The sequence below is a fragment of the Cyprinodon tularosa genome, unplaced genomic scaffold, assembly GCF_016077235.1.
Source record: "Cyprinodon tularosa strain WSP-4 unplaced genomic scaffold, ASM1607723v1 ctg406, whole genome shotgun sequence".
Lineage (NCBI taxonomy): Eukaryota > Metazoa > Chordata > Actinopteri > Cyprinodontiformes > Cyprinodontidae > Cyprinodon > Cyprinodon tularosa.
The window spans coordinates 1059997-1079953 of NW_024039126.1; the positions used below are offsets into that span (position 1 = coordinate 1059997).

A 19957-nucleotide genomic window follows, 5' to 3' on the forward strand; every position below is an offset into this window, starting at 1 on the left:
GGCAGCACATGTAGGAGGTATTGATGGAGGGGACAGCGGTGGAAGTGGAAGGGTGAGTAGAGCTGGTGCAATCACATGCCTGCTGGGTTGGAAGCGGAGAGCAGACAGTCGGGGAGGAACTGAGATCCTTGTGAGCAGTGTAGGTGTAATCATGGCACTATTGTGGAAAACAGTTGGGCCTCTGAGGCTGTGAACAGCAGGGGGGTGAAGCCTGTGCACTGCCCCCTTCAAATCACCATGTCTTTAACATTTCTGACTAAATAAGAACAAAAGGTTGCACTCAGAAAGAAGTGCTAGAATTTTCCATGGCCTTTACAGAAGTTGGTTTGAATGCATTGCATGGTGAAGGGGGATCTTTAACTCTCATTACTCGGCTGATCATCAGGGGGTCAGCTGGAGACTAGGCAGCTTAAAGCGGGATACGACATTGCAGTTTAGAGGTTAGACTGATTGATTGCCCCCCCAATTGTTGGTCAACCATCTCTGCAATGGATCCCTGGATAGCGTTGATGATGGGTTTGCCCAGTGTTGGGTTTTGATATAGTTGGTTTTATTCAATAAGCATCTTCTGCATGAGATCAGACACCAATGTAAGTCTGGAGTCTTTGTTTTGCTTTACTTTATCCCTCAGGTGCTCAGAAAGGTAAAGATTAGGAATTATCTTCAGGATGGGACATTCTTCCACCCCAACGTCTCTCATCTTTTTTTTATTTATCTTGCTTTCTGTAAAACTGTGCAGTTTCGTTTAAAGCAACACTGAATAACTTTTGATCCAAGTGCTAGCCCGATCAGATCAGATATATCAATTATTTTTCAGGCCAATATTCACCACTTTGCATATATCAGTGCTTCATAGAGCAGACCATGTAAACGGAGCAGAGTGTGGAGAGATGGGTGGAGCGGAGCGGAAGAAACATGGTGGAGCGGAGAGCGGTTTTCAATTCAAAAGCCGGAGCAAGGATTTCACTCCGCTCCAGTCCGCTCTGACTTTATTTAAATTCATGTTATAGTCTATGTTTCAACTTTAGCACAGAATCGCTGAGATGAGGATTGGATATTTTCTGATAAAAGTAGGATAAAGGATCATAAAAACATAGCCTGATAAACCAGACTCAATGGGAGATGGAAGGTGTTATTTAGTCTGCCCCCGATGAATGAGACATCGGAAGATTGTTGACGAGAACAACCCGTTGTTTTTCAAACCAAGTCTGTGCCTATTGATCAACGGTCTGGCCAATGAGCGCAACTGACTGTGACGTAGGAAGCGCGATAGAAAGCTGGTGGGGGAGTGGAAACAAACAACCTGTCGGTAAAATGGCGAATAAATCCTTCTTAAAAGTGAATGAGCGTAGAGCCTCATCCTGCTCACGTTTCAACGAAAACCCCAAGTCTAATCCTTCCAAAACTGATTCCAAAGCTGAGTCAAAAATCGCCATCAGAGCAATCAGTCCTTCATACACGACTATGCTGAGAGACGGGCTGTGGTTAGCCCTGGCTGCCGTTAGCCTCCGAGCTCCGCTGGTTGCAGCAGTCCTCTCAAGTTCTGAAATAATTTTTGCAATTATGCATTAAATCTGTAAAGGGACCATATAGTAACGCTTTAAAGTATAATATTCTTGCCTCAAATTAACTTAAAACGTAATTTTATTGAACAACAGAAAGAGAACTTTTAACTTTCAACGGAGCGCTCCATTGAAAGCTGCTGCTGCCGCAGTGCAGGCTACTGTTGTGCTTTCTCCAGCGTCGCGCAGCTTTGCCGTCACGCCCTCAAAACCCCGCCCGCTTTGCATCCAGATATGTAAAACAAATCTCTGCATTTTGATTGGCCTGCCAGATTTAGGGCCTGGGGCCTTGATCGATAGCCTCGTGAGACCATCCTGATCTCGCGAGCTTTCAAGGTTTCACTCGCTAATCAGTCTGGAGACTCTCCGTTGAAGAAAATTTGGAGCCTTCACCAAACGAACGTCCAATCAGCGTTGGCTTTGAGGCGGGTTGAGGTGTGACGCAACGAGAAGCGCGACAGTTCAGTCTAAAGAACATGGCGGCTTCAGCCGATGAAACTAGCGTTAGCGTGGCTATCGAGCAAGTTTTATCGGAATTACAGAGTATTTCTTCACTGAAAGAAGAGCAAAACACTGCTCTGGAGGCTTTTCTCAGAGGAAAAGATGTTTTTGCTCTTCTCCCGACTGGTTTCGGCAAGAGTTTGATCTATCCATTGGCTCCTCTTCGTCGTCGCTCTGTTAGTACGTCATATGCTTCGTTGATCTGATTGGTTTATTTGGCCCGTCTATCACCAACATAGGCCAATCAGCTAACCAGTATTTTCGCCCCTTCCCAAAATTACTTCAACGGAAGGTTTCCAGATGGATATGCGGAGCAAATCCATCTGGCGGAGTCAGGTTACTTGATCGAGGCTAGACCAACTCGCAGGACAAAAACGATTTTGGCCGCTGGCGGATGGGGCTAGTTTACTAGGCTAATAAAAACATACACTTACTATACTTAAAAATACAGAGTGGTTTACATAAAGTGATAGTTGTGGTAAGCGCCTGTTTTTGAAAATGGTTTGCATACATGCATTATGCGCTATTACCTCATTTACACATTGGATACGAAGTGACCTTTTTTATTTAATAATAATTAAATAGGAAACGCGGGGCAACACGAATGGAGCGAGGTGTTTCATTCAACGCTGGGACAGTGCGATAGTTTAACAGCCAGTTGAATAAGACAATATTTGGTCACACCATTAAACCGAGCGCCAACATTAATCAAAGTCTAATTGTAAATTCAAAAAGAAACTTAAAAAAGAACCAAAAAGTCCACAAAGGGCAGAATCATGACACCTGAAGGAATAATGAACAAGTATTTCAATCACTTAAATAAACAGAGGAGATGTAAACATCTACAGGGAAGCAGCTCTTAACACCTGGAGACCTCTGACCTGAATCCCTGCTAGGTGGTGAACCACTTTCCCAAGTCTTTTTCATCTTATGCCTTTTCATACGGCTTTGTAGTAGCTGTTCCTCCATACCTTCTAGGTTTATCAATTACATGAAAAACAGTTTTAATATCTAGAGATTTTCCTGAGATGCATAAATCTACATTCCACTCATCAAAGTAAACCGTGGGTCTCTTGGTTACATCTCTGGTTAATACTCTCCTTTCCTTTTTAAGAAAATAGATGGATTTAGAATAAGCTGTAAAGTAATTTAATGTGGAAAAGGGACACTGATGGAATGAAGAACACTAAGAGATAATTTATAATAATGCAACAACACACTTTCATTTTTGTAAAACTCTGGTATTACAGGTACACACTGGAAAAACGATCTAGAAAAAAGTAAACATTTCTTAAATTAAGGGTATTTTCCCTTACTTTGAGTAGGTAAATGAGATGATTTGCCAATATGATGAGTATTTCTACTCTTAAAATAAGATAATTAGATAAAATGCAATTGAAGTAAGACAAAACTATTGTGTTTTCTTATTTTAAATGTAAATTGTCTTGTTCCATTGACAAAATGTCTCTATTACCATCTAAATTCAAGAACAAATGCACTTATTTTAAGAAAAAAATGACTTATCTAGATTTTATTTTTTTCCAGTGCAGTAATTTTGGTTTCATCCATACATACACTGGCAAAAATCGATATCTAAATAAGTAATCTCCAATGGAACGAGACAACTTACATTTAAAATAAGAAAAAAAAACTATTTCCTTGTCTTATTTCAAGTGCATATTATCTAATTACCTTATTTTAAGAGTAAAAACCCTCATTCCATTGGCAAATCATCTTATCAACCTACTCAAAATAAGGGTAAATACACTTAATTTAAGACATTTTGACTTATTTCTAGATCGTTTTTACAGTGTACTGATAACAGCACAGAGTAGATGAACAATATTTTACATACAGTCTTAAATTCTTAGTATGCTTTTGTAAAGAAACACAAATGTTTGCTTATGAATAACTATCAATGTGAATTTTGCAGAACTGCAGCTTTTACTTATCAGCGGTGATCACTTGGCTGTAAACCTAATGTTGAAAACATATTATTTTCCACCAATAAATGCACAAATCAATGCAGAGTCTGTGGTGTTGGAGTAGAACAAGATAAACTAAACTCTAAAACCCACTAAAGTGATTTAAACACCACAGCATGGAGCCATGATGACATTTTTTAGCAAGTTTTAGAATGGCTTAAGGTCATTTAGAAAAAAGTAGTAACTTTTGGAGGAAAGACATAGAATACTAATTAGCTGTGATGGAGTAGTGTTTGTCCTCCATCCTTTTCAAAAGAATAAATTGTTGATGGATTACCATAAAGACCAGGAAGCTGACTTTAATGTTTGAAGTTATTTTGTTTTATTCCTTCAGGAATCACAGATATCACAGTTTGATATAAATTAACCCATTAAAGCCCGATCCAAGAATAAAACAAAACAGAAAATTACTTTTTTTTTGTTTGAATTCCTTATTTGCCCTTTTAACAAAATATGTAAAAAGAAAAAACAGAAATATATTTTTGACATTAATAATTTATTACTATGCGATAAGTCAAGATTATTATTTGTGTAGTCTTCTACTGGCTGTTATCAGGTATATCTGATTGTGTACAATAGGATTTTGAGCAAAGTTTTTACCATTAAATTATGCAAAAGGTGTAAGATGCAAAAAATTTCAGAAACCGTATGTACTGTATCATATTTGATACATTTGGCATTATAGGGTTAAATGTCAAATTAAAACTCTTTCATTTTAAATCATGCATTTTACTATTTCCTCTTTATTTACTTATTTTAATGGTCCTTTTATCATAGTTTTTACTTCCCTGTTGTGTTTTTTTTTTGTAGATTTGTAAATTGTTGCAAACATTTTCCTAAACAAAAGTACAGATTTATATTTACTATTGTTGCACAGCAACATCAATATGAAACCAACTAATCTATTTTAAATCGTCCAGTCTGCCTCTTTGGTGACAACTCCCTTAAGGACTGTAAAAGGCAGATGCTGGCACGTTGCCTCTGAAAGCCACCACAGTCACAGCGTAAGCTCCTAGTGGACTCTGTGATAACATGTCAACGTTCCAGAACCTTGTAATCCTAATGTGTGTCTAGCTTTCACTCAGTGGGCCCTTTAGAGATCCCTCTGCTATGCAGACCCAGAAATCTGGCTCACATGAGCTTGACTATTTTCACCATTTGCTGCTTTTACCCATCAGACTATATTGCAAAGACCAGCTTATAGCAAAGGTAGAGTAAACATTTTTGCTTTTTTTTTTATAACATTCAGCTTTACTTATATCAGTTTATACTGTGTTTTTCTATGATTTTTTCTCTTTTCTGACAACACTTTGTCATTTTATCTCTTCTTTATCCCACTCTTAGTTTTCCCTGGAACTTGTGACATATTTAGTATTATCTTATAATATTACTGGTCCACAAATACAAGTACTGGAAATTAACTTTCCTGAACTCTTCAAATCACACTATCTTTGTTATCAACTTTGCTGTGGGATTCATAAATGGACAGTTTAGCCATCCTTTAGTAGAAATATTACCATAGATTTTGGAGTTTACACGTAATAGAAGTTTTTTTTTGCATATTGCAGGTCATATTCATGGATCTGTCTCAAATTTTCAGCCCTCATGATGCAGTAAAATCTGGATTCACAGTCTAGATTTCATTAAACAATTAAATGATAAAGCTTAAACTTGATCCCATTTAGCCGGATTACACAAAAAGCTACAATTAGTGGCAGACCAAGAAGTCATGCAAAACTACCAAGAAAAATAAAAACAATCTCTTTTTACTTATTTTTGTACTAAACTAAAGTCTAGTATGTCAGGCATTAGCATATTATTTCCCCTAAGAACCACCATTTGCTGCAATTACAGCTACAAGTCTGGTGGTATTTGTCTCTACCAGCTCTGAATATATGGAAACTAACATTTTTGCACTTCTTTTCTGTGTAATAGCTCAAGCTCTGTCAGTTTAAATAAAGGGGATTTTGGAAGAATATTATTAGGTTCTACCACAGAATCTGAATAAGATTTAGTTCTGGGCTTTTGACTGGATCCTTTCTTACATTGGCATGCTTTGAAATAAACTGTTTCACAGTAGCTCTGGTTGTATGTTTAGAGATGTTTTCATATCTAAAGATTTTAGTAGATTTCTCCATCTGTCTTCCCATTATTACATCCCAGCTTCCATGTTAATAGAAAAAAAAGCAGAATCTGCTGTTGAGAGAAGCTACTACCATGTTACCTGACTGGAATGGTGTCTTCTGGGTAATATAGGCTATATCTATCCTCCTTTTCATCAACTTTATCACCTCTGTCCTGAAAAACAGCATGATGCAGCCACTGCCATGTTTCACAGTTGGAAAAGTATGTTTAGGGCCAATGTGCACAATGTAACATGACAACATATAAAAAGGTTTAAGATGGATAGACACTTTTACAAAGATCCATGTGTTGATAAAAAGCACTGTTTGTTGGACAGCTGACTGTGGATTTCATCCTCCACTGCAGCGACTATGGCTACAGCTCACACTGTACAACGAAACTGCAGGGTTTAAAAGTTCACAGCTCACAATGTATGTTCTTACACTGTGCGACCCGACGTTATCTACCTGCTCACACTGTACGTCTAAAAAAACAACATATTCTCATTATCAGTTCGTATGAAATCGTACGAAAAGTTATGCACACTATTTAGTACGTTTTGGATGTTTTTCCTCAAAAAAACCACATCAGTGTGCATGCGCTGGCAGACAGAAAAAAAAAGCAGATCCGCGGGCGGACGTAAAACTGGGAAAAACAGTGCAATAATCACTTATTCATGTCTCTAACTACGTTGCTTGCTGTTTTATATCTTAGGGTTAGGGTCAGGGTTAATTGTAATTTATATTCTATATTCTTGAATGGTGCGTAAGATGCGCATGCGCATACGACGAAAAAAAAGGTCCAAAACGTACGAAATTACGGTGCATAACTTTTCGTACGATTTCATACGAACTCATAATGAGAATACACTGAAAAAACACGTGGGACTAAGCTCCGCAGTGACATGGAGCTACTCAGACTCGTCTATCCGGAAGCCAAACGAGTAGAAGAAGAATATGAAGCTCACTACAGTGAAACGCACTGCCTTGGCTATTTTTGCAATTTTGTGCTGAAAGCCCTAAAAAGAAAAGAAGACGACGTATTTGGACAAAGACATGGCTGAGCAAACATGGCTACTACGGTCTGTCAGTTTGACAGACAGAACTCCACACTACATTTGTATACTACACGATGCACAATCAGTCTGAAAGTCGGCCCGATTGAAAAAATTCTCACACGACTGAAGAATCGGCCCGAAAAGGGCAAAAAAAAATAATTTACAGTATATGCCCGGCTTAAGTGGGAGAAGAAGTCACTCTTCAGTTTCTGCTTCTTCAAGTCAGACGTAAATATACTTCTTGGCAAGGCACTTAACCCAAAGCCGACTGTTCTGCAGATCTGTGAATACTTCTGTGAACTCATGACCTTTTTTTAAGCATTTGAATGGTTGGTATGACTAGAGAAGGTCTGTATTAATTCTGTTTGGGAACTTTTTTTAGTTGTTAAATGATTGATAATTTAAAGAATGAGGCCTGATTGATGTTAAACAGTTTCTCAAGGCGTGTTAATGTTTTAAAATAGAATAGAAAATCCCTTTATTGTCTGACAATGGGGAAATTCTGGTGTTTACAGCTGCAAAATGTATATAGAAAAAATGGTCACACAAATATGGACCTTAGAAAAAATTATAAGAATAACATAATAGTGAAGAGTTAAAAGATAAACAATAAAATACTGTACTGTAAAGTGTTTTAAAAATAGACTGTGCATCCGGAGAATAAATAACCAATAATTAACTTTGGACATTTTTATAGAAATAGATATTTAAAAATAGCAGCAACACAGCGTGTTATTTAACTCACGAGGCAGAAACTGTGCAAAATCAGCATAAATGGAACAGCTTATTGAGGTTATTGGGAACAGTGGTGGTTATAGAGTTTTCCAGCTGCTGGGAGGAAGGATCTGTGATAATGCTTCCTGGTCCATTTAGGGTGCAGCAGTCTGTCGCTGAAGGAGCTCTCCAGTTCAGCACCAGCTTCATGCATGGGGTGGAGTTTTAATGTTTGCTTTATGTCTAGTCCTTACAAATTTTGAAAGTTTCGATATTTTGTGGTCTGAATCTCTTCAAGGCAGGGTTAAATCATCTGGACACATTAAAATGCAACATTTTTGTACCCAGGACCTTAAAACCAAAGCATATTAAATATTAATTCTAAGAATTTATCTTCCAAACCTTTTTATTATGGAATAAAACCTGAAGTATCTTTAAAGTTTAAAGCCTTCCAAAACACAGGATGTTTACTTATAAATCCTTTTCTCTCCGGCTCTCTGTACCTCTCAGCAGTTTGGTTCTTCTTCTCTGTTTCTATTAGCAGCAGCTCTCAGAGGGACAGGATGGCGATTCTTCCAGTGCACTTCAGATAAGACACAGCAGGGAACGCTCTTCATCCCTCTTCAACTGTCTCACTCTTTAACATTCTTCTCCCTTGTGGAAATGGCCCCCATTTATTCAAACGCTACAAAGCGCTGTCAAAGCATATATGCAGGAATATGAGCCGTGACTAACCAATTGGCTTTTGCACCCGTGAAGGAATAGAGGGTGACACATAGGAAACTTCACCATAGTATCACAGCAATGCCATCCTGCTCAGCAACCTCTGGTCTCACTGGTCTTTGCTCAGCGTTGCTTATTTTGTGTCTCGTGTAAAGAGATGTGAGCAGTTGGTCTTATAGGTTCATAAAAATCAAGGGTTCACAGCCTGTTTTTTTCTTCTCTGATCATTTATCTTCCATTCTCAGTTCACATACAAGAGAAGTACAACTGTGCAAAAGTCAGACAGTACTCTTATCTTTCTGAGGCCTTTTTGATCACTGCTGAACTCTGTACTGTGATGCTGGGCTGATTGCTGCAAATATGGACATCACTCTAAAAAGTAGACATTTCAAACTGTTGTTTTTGCATTGTGCCTTCTAATTAAATGCATCATTTATGCTGATGGAGCGTTCTGACCTTCACTGCCTCAAGGGAAAAGAGGAAGATGAGGATGAAAAATGGGAATGTGTATTTGACAGATGCTCGTTGTGTCTGTAAGGAGAGGTCAATGATACCAGATTAGCTGCACAGACACCTGCACAAAGTTAAGCTTCTAACCTCTGAGTTTGCATGGAATCACGGGCCGATACCTGCTGCTGAAAACTACTTCCCACAGAGTCCTTACTCAGCCTGGACAGATTTACAAATTGGAGTCAAAACCTGTTTTTTGTAGCTTATAAAATCCCTTTTAAACTGTCTTTAAATTCATGTATTGTTTTAAGGAAAATAAAATCAAAAACAACTAAATTGGGCCCCTTTTCAAACCGCTTTTTTCTCATGAAGATGATCATGAGAAATAATAATTGAACTTTATGGATCTCAAAAATGTTTCTCTGCATTTAACCCGTCCCCTTGGGGAGCAGTGTGCTGCCATTGTGTGGCGCCCGGGGAGCAATGTAAGGTTAATGGTCTTGCTCAGAGACCCAGAGTGGAAGCTTTGGGGATCAAACCGGGTACTTGCAACCTTCTCAGAGGCAGTGTTGGGCACGTTACTTTGAAAAAGTAATTAGTTATAGTTACTAGTTACTTCTCCCAAAAAGTAACTGAGTTACTAACTGAGTTACTCCACAATAAAAGTAACTAGTTACTAGTAAAAGTAACTATTGCGTTACTTTTGCGTTTCTCGCCCCCGTAACCCTCACCACCCAGCCCCCACCTTCTCGCCGTGTGTTTCCAAAGCCAGCTGAATAGAGCGAACGACAAAGACAAGAACCTGCAGAGAGTTTAGCATTTATTGCAACTCAACGTAAATGGCATCGGGGGGAACACCATGTGAAGGTTTTTAACAGGGCGTTCAGATCTGGTGAAATCAATGACTGGGGATGTCTAATTCTGAAATCCTGTGTGTTTGGATTGTTATAGATACTGCAACATCTATCTATCCATCCATCTATCTATCTAGATCTATACTCTGTGTGTGACATAAAATATGGATCTCCATCCCTGCCACAAAGGCCATCAAATAATGTTTAAAATAAAAAATACAGTAGGTTGAAAAGGCAGAGTATCCATCCATCCATCCATCCATCCATCCATCCATCATCCATCCATCCATCCATCCATCCATCCATCCATCCATCCATCCATCCATCCATCCATCCATCCATCCATATTTCTCCCTTTCTCCATCTAGGCTATCATTTGATCGTTCACGCTCTCCATAGTTCTCCTGTGGCGCGAGCACAGGGCGGCTGTTACGCGCCTTTAGTGAGCATGCGCGTTTCCTGTCGCTTGCGCGGTTAATCGTGCCGCCTGCGCTGTGCGGAGATGCAGGGGAAACCGTATCTGATGGGGAAACGCAGCTCGACGTAACACCAGTATTTCCATCTGGAAAACGCTGTTTTGCTGCAGGAGTCCTCCTCATTCTCCATCTCTCTGTGTGTGCTGTACGTTAACACCCACCAGCAGAAACACCCACCTACACAACTGACAGACGGAATTTCACTATACATCAGCCATTCTCATCCTCCCCTCTCTCATGACAAGGCGCGCACGAGTCCTATCATGAAAAAAGGTTCATTGTGCGACCTGAGTAACGCGGAGTAACGGGGTGTCTGCAATGGTAACTGCGTTATACTGTAGTTACAGTCAAAGTAATTAGTTAGATTACGCCGTTACTTTCAATGCCGTTAGTCCCATCACTGCTCAGAGCACAAGTGCACTGCTCTAACCACTAGGCCAACATCGATTAGCGTTGGCAACATTAGCATTTTGCCATTGTTTCCATTGTTTCCTATTCTCTTATAGAAGAGTGCAGTACAAGCAGCAGCATTTACTGACTGCCTGCAGTTGATATATAATACAAAAAAACAATTTCAGGTGAGATCAATATATGCTTCAAAAAACACCAAAAAATTAAGTAATTAGATTCTTATTTTTATACATGACTAAAGGGATACACGCCCGTTGAGGTAGTTTAAAGTTTATATTTCGGACAAAACTAAAGGGATAAACGGGTATTGACTATGGGTTTCCTGGTCTGACCGGTTATGCTCATCTGACAGAACACCAGGTGTCAGGCACCAGGTTTGTATGAGCAAATGTAGAGTATGGATAGTTATTTGTCTTTCAAAACATTTTCGCATCAGATTTCAAATGATAAGTGATTTTTTTGTCGGTAATATCAGAATATTTTTTCGCCCATCTGTCCACATTTAATCTTTTACTGAGCCATGCATTCTTCCATCCTCCTAAGTTGTGCTTTCTACGGGCTCCATATATGAAACCTCTTGGCTTTAGAGGTATCTGTCAGAAGCTCAAAGTCATCCTCTATGCCAGAGGTCATGGATTAGCAAACCGCGGCCCGTATCCGGACCCACTTGCTGGCTGATCAGAACCCAACCTGATTTAAACATTAATAAACTACCGCATGTTGACCGACGACAGTGTCTAACTTCACTTGCACTGCTTCTCCTGTTAATATGGTAAAATCCTCCGGAGCGTCCGGCACCAGGCTACACATGATCCAAATTAGCAGTGTATTCTCATTATCAGTTCGTACGAAATCGTACGAAAAGTTATTCACAGTATTTCGTACGTTTTTTATGTTGTTTTCGCCGTATTTCGTCGTATTTTTACGTCTTGACACAAGACAAGATATCGTTGCGCATGCGCATCTTACGCATTCAATAACATATAATTTAACATACAATTAACCCTAACCCTAAGATACAAAACAGCAAGCAACCTAGTAAGAGACATCATGACGTAATTATTGCACTGTCCGTCCCAGTTTTACGTCCGTCCGCGGATCTGTTTTTTTCGTCTGTCTGGCTGCGCATGCGCACTGATCTGTTTTTTCGAGGAAAAACGTCAAAAACATACGAAATACTGTGCATAACTTTTCGTACGACTTCATACGAACTGATAATGAGAATATGTTGAAATTAGCCAATGAGCTGTCAGTCTGGGTTGCTGCTGCTGCTACTTTTAGACACAGCAGGCAAAACCTGTGGCGATGGGAAAGAAGGAGAAGACAATGAGAAAAAGAGAGCAGAAAAAGTGTGGACTGCTGGAAGAACTGCGGTAAAATGGCGTGCTCAAAGATGACCCAACCGGCTGCTATGAAGCAAGATTCTCCACCATGACCCTAATCAAAAATGAATATCGATCCAGGCTCAAAATGAGCACCTTGATATGTGCTTTAGAATGGCTTGGTCTCCATTCAAACCCAGGTTTTGTAACAATCTTGGTTCTGTTGTTTTTCTTTAAGTTTTCTGTTTCAAATTTAGCCAGGTTTTTCATTGTTTTCTAGCTTTTTTGGTGTGTCTGGATTCATTTAAGTTGCTTAGGTTTTTCTGTCTGTCCTCTGCTGCCTCCTTGTGTTCTTTTCCCTTGGCTTCCTCGTCAGCTCTAATCACACCTGTTCCCTATCAGCTCATTAGCTCTACCTTTGTTCAGTCAGCCATAAATACTCTCCCTCTGCAGTCCCTCTTTGCTGGTTCCTCGTCTTACCTTTCCTCACCCTGGCTCCTTGTTGGTTTTTCCCTGATGTCTCCAAGGTTCTGGTTAGTGTTTGATTTGTATGTTGGATTTTTGGATTCCTGTTTTTGTTTAACATTTTTTAAGTTGGATTTTTGGATACCTGTTTTTGTTGCCTGATCTCGCATTAAACCCTCCAAGAACTCACCTCTGCCTCTCAGCTTCTGCTTTTGGGTCCAATTAAGAAACGTTAAACCAAATCGTGAAAGGTTTAAAGCCTCACAGGGCAGCCTAAAGCCCACTGCTCTCATTAAGCCATAGAAAAGGAAAAAAAGTAAATCAAATGGTCAGTTCAGGTGTTTTATAAAACGTGAATCAGGAAATTGTCTATATACCAAACTGAAAGACTGTTGTTCTCTACTTTAAATTATAAAATGGAAAAATGTTCTATCTTTTTTTCTTATATTTTCTAACAATTAAAGGTATAATATGGATGCATAAAAACATAATTTTATTTCAGTGTTAAATTCTGTTTAAAGTAACAAATTATAATTGAAAATGTGTCCTGACCTTCACTGGTTGATGGTTTTCTTTATCCCACTGATTTTAATTGGTTACCCCTGCTCTATGCATTACAAGCATAGGCCAAACTGGAGTGAGCAATCTGAAAATCTGACTGTAACAGATTTTAAAATGAAAATATGTAGAAGTTATTTTCTCATCAGTTCTTGGAATGGTTGTTGCTTGCCCCTCTTTGAACGCAGCCCCTCTGTCAAATCTGGCAGATCCAAACAGGTATTTGTGAGTGTTTACATATTGGAATGAAGGTGGGATCTGTTGTCATGTGCTGTAGGACATTTGACACTGGGCGATGGTAATGATTCAGTGTTTTACAGGATTGCTGTTTGAAGAGATAAAAGCTGCACGCTTTAGGGGGAGAAATAGTGTCCTAATACGTACATTTAAAAACTTCTCAGGCTTATTCCTTAAAATGAAGCATGCACAAACTCACTCAGCAAGAGCAGAGGGATCAGTCTGCCTCCTTGACATCAAAGCAAAGTTGATAATGTTGGCATCCATGACATCCAGAGATACTGGTGCATACATGGATCTGTGCATACAAACAATATTGTTATACTCCAGGCTGTGGGGTGAAGTAGGCGTTTTTCCTCATTTCTAACAACAGATTGATCTGCATAATGAATATATCGACCATAGTTTCCTGGCTCAGGCTTTCATCTTAATTATTTCGTTCCTCATTTCAACAGATACTGTAAACATATTTGCACTTTTTGGCATTAACAACACAGGGATGAGCGTCTCCCTGCTAACGTATTATTGTGAAGACATTACATTAATTATATTTCTCCTTTTCTTGCCAAAAGAACTTTGGCCAGTTAAAGTCACACTAGACCTCTGAAGGTGTGTTGGGGCCCTAGCCTGACATAGTCCTACTCAATTCTAGTCAGAATATGAGTCTGATTCTGCTCCATAGAGCTGTGATTATGGGGCGTGTTTCGAACGAACCAGGAAAAAAAATCCCTCTGCACTCAATTGGATAGACCTACAACCAATAAGAGCAACGGAGTGCGTGACGTATGTTAAGCGAGGCATAGTTGTTGTCAACAAAAATCAAAGCGTGCAGTTGCACGCCTAGAATAAGAAGATGAGCCTCGATCGCGTTTCTCTGTTCCTCTTTTAAAATTAAGTTGCTGTCGATATCTTCTAGAACAGACCTAATAGCAGAATCTACTCACCTCAACTCTCCAGTGGCAGCCATTGTTGTTGTCACCCATGCGCGCTTTGGTTGATTACGTTACTGTTGATCATCTGTCCATCATCGTATAAAGCCCGGCCAGACAATTTGATTGGCCCGCCAGATATTCTGCGAGCATACTCGCGCTACTGTTGAGCAATGCCAGACCGAACTTCCCGACCTCAAATGTTGTGGACGGGACTAAGTTCGGAATGGCACCCAGGCTATTGGGGCCCTGTCACACCTTGATGATTTAGCCAGCGTATGCCTTATGTCCCAGAATCTCCTTAAACGCAGGCATTCATGAACTTTCTATGAATGTTTTTAATTTTGGGCGTATACATAGCGCATTCAAAAAGATTCCTGAAATTATGTCCAACGACAGCCTAAGTTATCAGAATCAGAAATACTTCAATAATTCCAGAGAGAAATTACTTTTGTTACACGCTCAAGTAACAGTTGTATATAATATATACACGCATCCTACTATACAACATAATAAAGATAAAACAAAAATAAGAATAAAAAGTGATAAAATATATACACATATAGCTCTTCTGTATATATATCTGTATGTATATATATGCATATGTCAAAAACTAAAACCAAATAAAGTGAAAATCCAAGTAAAGTGATAAATCCAAGTAAAGTGACAGGTGGCGTGCAAAAATAGTGCATATGCATAACGCACGGCAGCGTAATGCCCATGAAATGCTTCTTGTGCATCATTTCATGGGCATTACAAGGCATCAGTTAGAGCTTATTTTGGATGACAAAGCCCCATCTTTCACTAGAAGTTCTAACTGCCTCGAGTCAACAAGCTAACGGGTGCTAGCATTCTTCTTTGTCCCTAATCTAGGGGCTATATGTAGAGCTCCCCCTACAGGTTTGGTGGGAGACAGTTGAGTAGATATCAGGGGCTTATAGCCCTGTGCGGCTTATATGTGTACGTTTCCAAGTTTTTCAAAAAACCTACTGGTCACGGCTTATAGTGAGGTGAACTCTATTGTCCAGAAAATCTGGTAAATTTATTTTAAACTGTTCTCATGTCTCCCTCTTATCTCCTTGGTTGTGTCTTTCAGAGCACAGCGGTGGGAACATCAATATTCATGGTGAACGCCACAGATCCAGACCAAGGCACAGGGGGCAGCATTCTCTTCTCGTTCCAGCCACCTTCTCCCTTCTTTGCTATAGACGGAGCCAGAGGTACCGTCACCGTCACCAGACCGCTGGACTACGAAAGAACATCTGCCTACCAGCTCACAGTGAACGCTACGGTCAGCAGGCTTAGAATATTGGGGCTTCCTTCTGCAGCCAGACATATCTTGACTATCGGCTCCTGCTAACACTGTCTTTGTAATTTGATAGGACCAAGACAAATTAAGACCTCTGTCCCGGCTTGCAAACATGGCTATTACCATCACTGACGTCCAGGACATGGACCCTGTTTTCACCAATCTACCCTACAGTACCAACATAGAAGAGGGCGTTTCTCTGGTTAGTACAATTATCCAAATAAGCAATGCCTCAATTTGTAAAAAAAAAAAAAAACTCAAACAACATTATAGCATTTAAACAATCATATCATCTTCATTTAAAGAAAACTGTCCCTACTGTACATGACACAAAGTGCTCTTTAAAAGATTAAAATCACAAGAAAAAACAAAACATAAAAGAAAAGCAAAACCTAGTTTACAGACAGGTAAAATTAGACTGACTTTGATGGAAAATGCCACCAGTTTTCCAGTTGTAAATGTGGCTTCTGATTTAGAATAACTGGTCATTGTCCTCAGAGCTTCAAAGTCTGTTTATTTGGCTTAATAACCAGCTGAACACATGAGGTTGTGGCTTAAAATGCCATCAGAACCACACAATCTGAAAAGTCAATCATCCGGTTGTTTTGGTATTTTCAAATGACCAAAATATACCTGGTTACATTGAGACCGAAAGCGATGTCCACAGAGAGGGTGGTGGATTTAGGAGAGAAAGCAGGCAGGGGTGAATCCAACGTGGTGATGGTAGTCAGTGTGCCGCTCTGACTTTGTGCTGCTCGATAGAACTGAGGTGTTGTCAAACAGTGGCATTGTATTGAGAGAGCGGAGCGGTGACCACTGAAGTTGAAAAATCTTTCCTTGGAAATCATATCGTAGAAACCAGTAAGGGACTTTTTGGTTGTGACGTAAGTTAAAGAAGTGCAGCCAAGACAAAACTTTCTTTAGTTAAAATGGAATAAAGAGGGAATAATGTTGATCGGGATTTCTCTGAAATGGTTATTAAGTGCCTTTTAAAAAGCCCTTTTAATTTAGCCGTAGAAGGAATGTTCGTCATCCTCCCTTACCTCCAACACAGACCACGGTCCGTTGTTGCCCACTGCCCAGCATCAGTGCTTTCTGTGCTGGTTGCTCTACAAGAAAGTAATGCCGAATCCGACTGTCATCCAGACGCAGCTCTGGGTGAACCAAAGTGATTTATTTTTTTTATTGCGAAGTACTTACAGCTTGAGCTTGACAGGAAATGCTATGGGGTTGTCATGGATAACGGCAGGTCCAGATTCTGGGATGCTGATAAACTGCAGAATATTGTGAAACAATGATTATATCCAGTAAAGGTAAACATCAATGCCATATTCAATGCCAGTACAGGAATGATATATTATGTTATGTAATAACTTTATAACACTGTCTGCTGGGATGGTGATGTCATCAGCCAAAATAAAAAAAAAAGGATTGTATCTTACTGTAAGAACCAAATCAGCACTAGTGACAGTTTTACCAGCACAACTGAAGTAGCACTGAAAAGGTAGATCATTCTGATTAAATTTAGAGCTTAATGGGGGGATTGTTGATATCTTTGAAACAAAAGTAGCACACATGACCGTCCTTTTTTTTTTTCAAGGTTTACAAATGTTTATTTTAATTCATAAACCCTCATTAAGGTAGCACTAACGATTCAATTTATTTGCTCAGTTTCCTCCAATTTGATGATGCCATCCAGGGTGTAAACACAGTTCATAGGAAATGCAGAGCAGTTAAATCCCCTTGGGGTTTGGGGAAATCACCTCGGATACCATGCTTTGCCTGAGTGCACCCTTATGATCCTGTCCCTAAAATACCACAAACAGGATTACTGACAAAGGCCAGCCGTGGTGATGTCCAACCTCCAAAATAGGTTTGTAAGAGAAACTTTGTCCAGCAAATCTGGACACAGCTCTTACAGTGGTATTACTACTCTCTTACAGTAATTTGGTTGTGTCTTTTAAATAACTGTGGTAATTACTAAGTATTGTTGAAGCCCCTCCTGAAATGCCCCAGGGGTCATGGTTGTAAACATGCTGCTCTTTGTAGATCAGGGATGTGTTTTAAACATAAAAAATACAGTCAAATCAAAGGGCTTAATTATAATCCATCCAATATTTCTCCTTCTTACCTGAAGAAGCCCCCTCATCCATCCCAATCTCACCCTGAGGTCTCTGCATACAGCACTGCAGGTGTGTCAGGTTGTAATTACTGTAGGAAATTTATTGTCCTGCCTCTGGGATGTTAGGCCTCCAGCAAAGGTCAGAGGAGTCTGTGAATCGCATGAATTGCTAAGCAGTGGGGTCTCGCTATGACCTTACCTTAGTCATTATTGCAATTGGGTTTGTAATGGCCATCTAATATACTGTTTCCCTGAGCACCATTATACTCAGTCTCTCTGCTCAGCCCCTTAACTTAGCACCCAGGTGGCTAATATTCCAGCTATTGATGTTTCCACTTGCTTGGAGGGAATTATACACATGGGCATGATACAGTCTGTCCTTATTTCTGTTTCTACCTCTCTATCACTTTATTACCTTTATGTCTCTCCCTCAGTTTCTCACTCCAGCCAGCTCCCAGGCTAACACCACCATTTGCTTATCCCTGGTCCACAGCCTGTATGGGACATACTAGAAATGTCAAGTGCTACATTTGCATGCATATTAGGAGGGTGTGACAGTGCAGATGCCTAGTGTCTTTCTGACCATCTGATTCATCAACTGTCACCAGGAAGGTCACAACAGGGAGAAGAAACTAGAGGAGATTGTGTGGTATAAGAACCAAGAGCCAAGAGGCTAAATTAAAATAAAGGCCGATAAAAGAGAGTGTGTTGACTTGATACAGAAGTTTATAAGTCTTTTTATTTTGGGATTTAAAGTAAATCTAGCACATGAACACATTAGCCTCTTTTTGAACAGCCGGTTGATACAAGAGGCTGTGTTTCAGGGGCTTAAATGCCCCTGCTAGGGTCTTCCAAGTGATGGTAATTGGCATGTACTTATATAGCGCCTGTATTCAAGTCAGGAGACTTGACCAAAGCGCTTTACACTACATTCATTAACCCATTCACGCACACACTGATGGTGGCAAGCTGCATAGTAGCCACAGCTGCCCTGGGGCTCACTGACAGAAGCGTTGCTGCCGTACACTGGCACCACCAGGCCCTCTGACCACCATCAGTAGACAATGCAGGTGAAGTGTCTTGCCCAAGGACACAACGACAATGAAAGTCTGAGTCGGGGCTTGAACCGTCAATCCTTCGATTTCAGGGCGAACTCCTACATCCGACGCCACTGTCAGCCTTGTTATTTCATGTTGTCATATTCCCTTGCTTTTTCATTTTTGACAGAGACTACATGACTAAGATAAGGTACTATCAGTGTTGTGTATATCTTTGTTGATCTTTTTAAAGCTTGATTGCAATACCTCCGGAATCTGGGTTACATGTCAGCGTTTTTTTATTGATGTTTCTGAACAAACTGTATCCAGGGAGAGCTGTACAATGCAGGTGAAGTGTCTTGCCCAAGGACACGACGACACTGAAAGTCGGAGTCAGGGCTTGAACCGTCAATCCTTCGATTTCAGGGCAAACTCCTACATCTGACGCCACTGTCACCCCATTGGGTGATGAGTCAGATAATGAGCGGTTCAAGAAGGCATTATAGCGACTACATAAACGAGGCATGCGAAGGTGGCTTCTTTCAAGGTGTTAAGCAATAACTTTATATGTAATGTCCTAGCTAGGGGATTGGAGGAAAATGTCTACAGTAGCAAAATGGCCCTTCCCAGTCAAACTCCAGCCAAATGACAGCCCACTTCCCTGCAACTCCCAGCAGAATCCCCTCCAACTTCCAACCGCTGGAGTGAACCCCTCCTTCTCCTGGCGATGTATATATTTTTTTACTCTGACGTCAACCTTACACTGAATTACAGGGTCTGACCAGGAGATGACGCTTCTCTTTAGATCTTAATGCCCACAAATTATGACAGAAAGCAAGGCTTAATGTTATAAAAACTTTAGACTCCACTCATCCCCGGTGTTAATCTATATTCTGCAGCTCTGCTTAGCTTTTATTTGATAGAATCTAGCAAATATGGTATATTGGACTGAGAATGTTGCAGCCCCTGGAGAAAAAGTGGTTATGAAGTATCAAGAATAAGGTTTTAGAAACTTTGATTTACACAAACAATTAAATATATTTTTAAATACATGTTTATTTGTATTATTTTTTAGATGATGAATAATTCTACCACTGTTTCTTGTGGGGTTTTTATCAATA

General features: G+C 39.9%; 1 protein-coding gene across 1 annotated transcript in view; it reads left to right on the forward strand.

The window, feature by feature from the left end:
- LOC119791940 (cadherin-23-like) overlaps window positions 1-19957 on the forward strand; it is a 104448-nt gene that overhangs the window by 77403 nt on the left and 7088 nt on the right. Inside the window, exons 5-7 of the mRNA XM_038298332.1 lie at window positions 15465-15659; window positions 15751-15916; window positions 16732-16835. Coding sequence (XP_038154260.1) covers window positions 15465-15659; window positions 15751-15916; window positions 16732-16835 — 465 coding nt within the window. The remainder of the gene's footprint in view (window positions 1-15464; window positions 15660-15750; window positions 15917-16731; window positions 16836-19957) is intronic.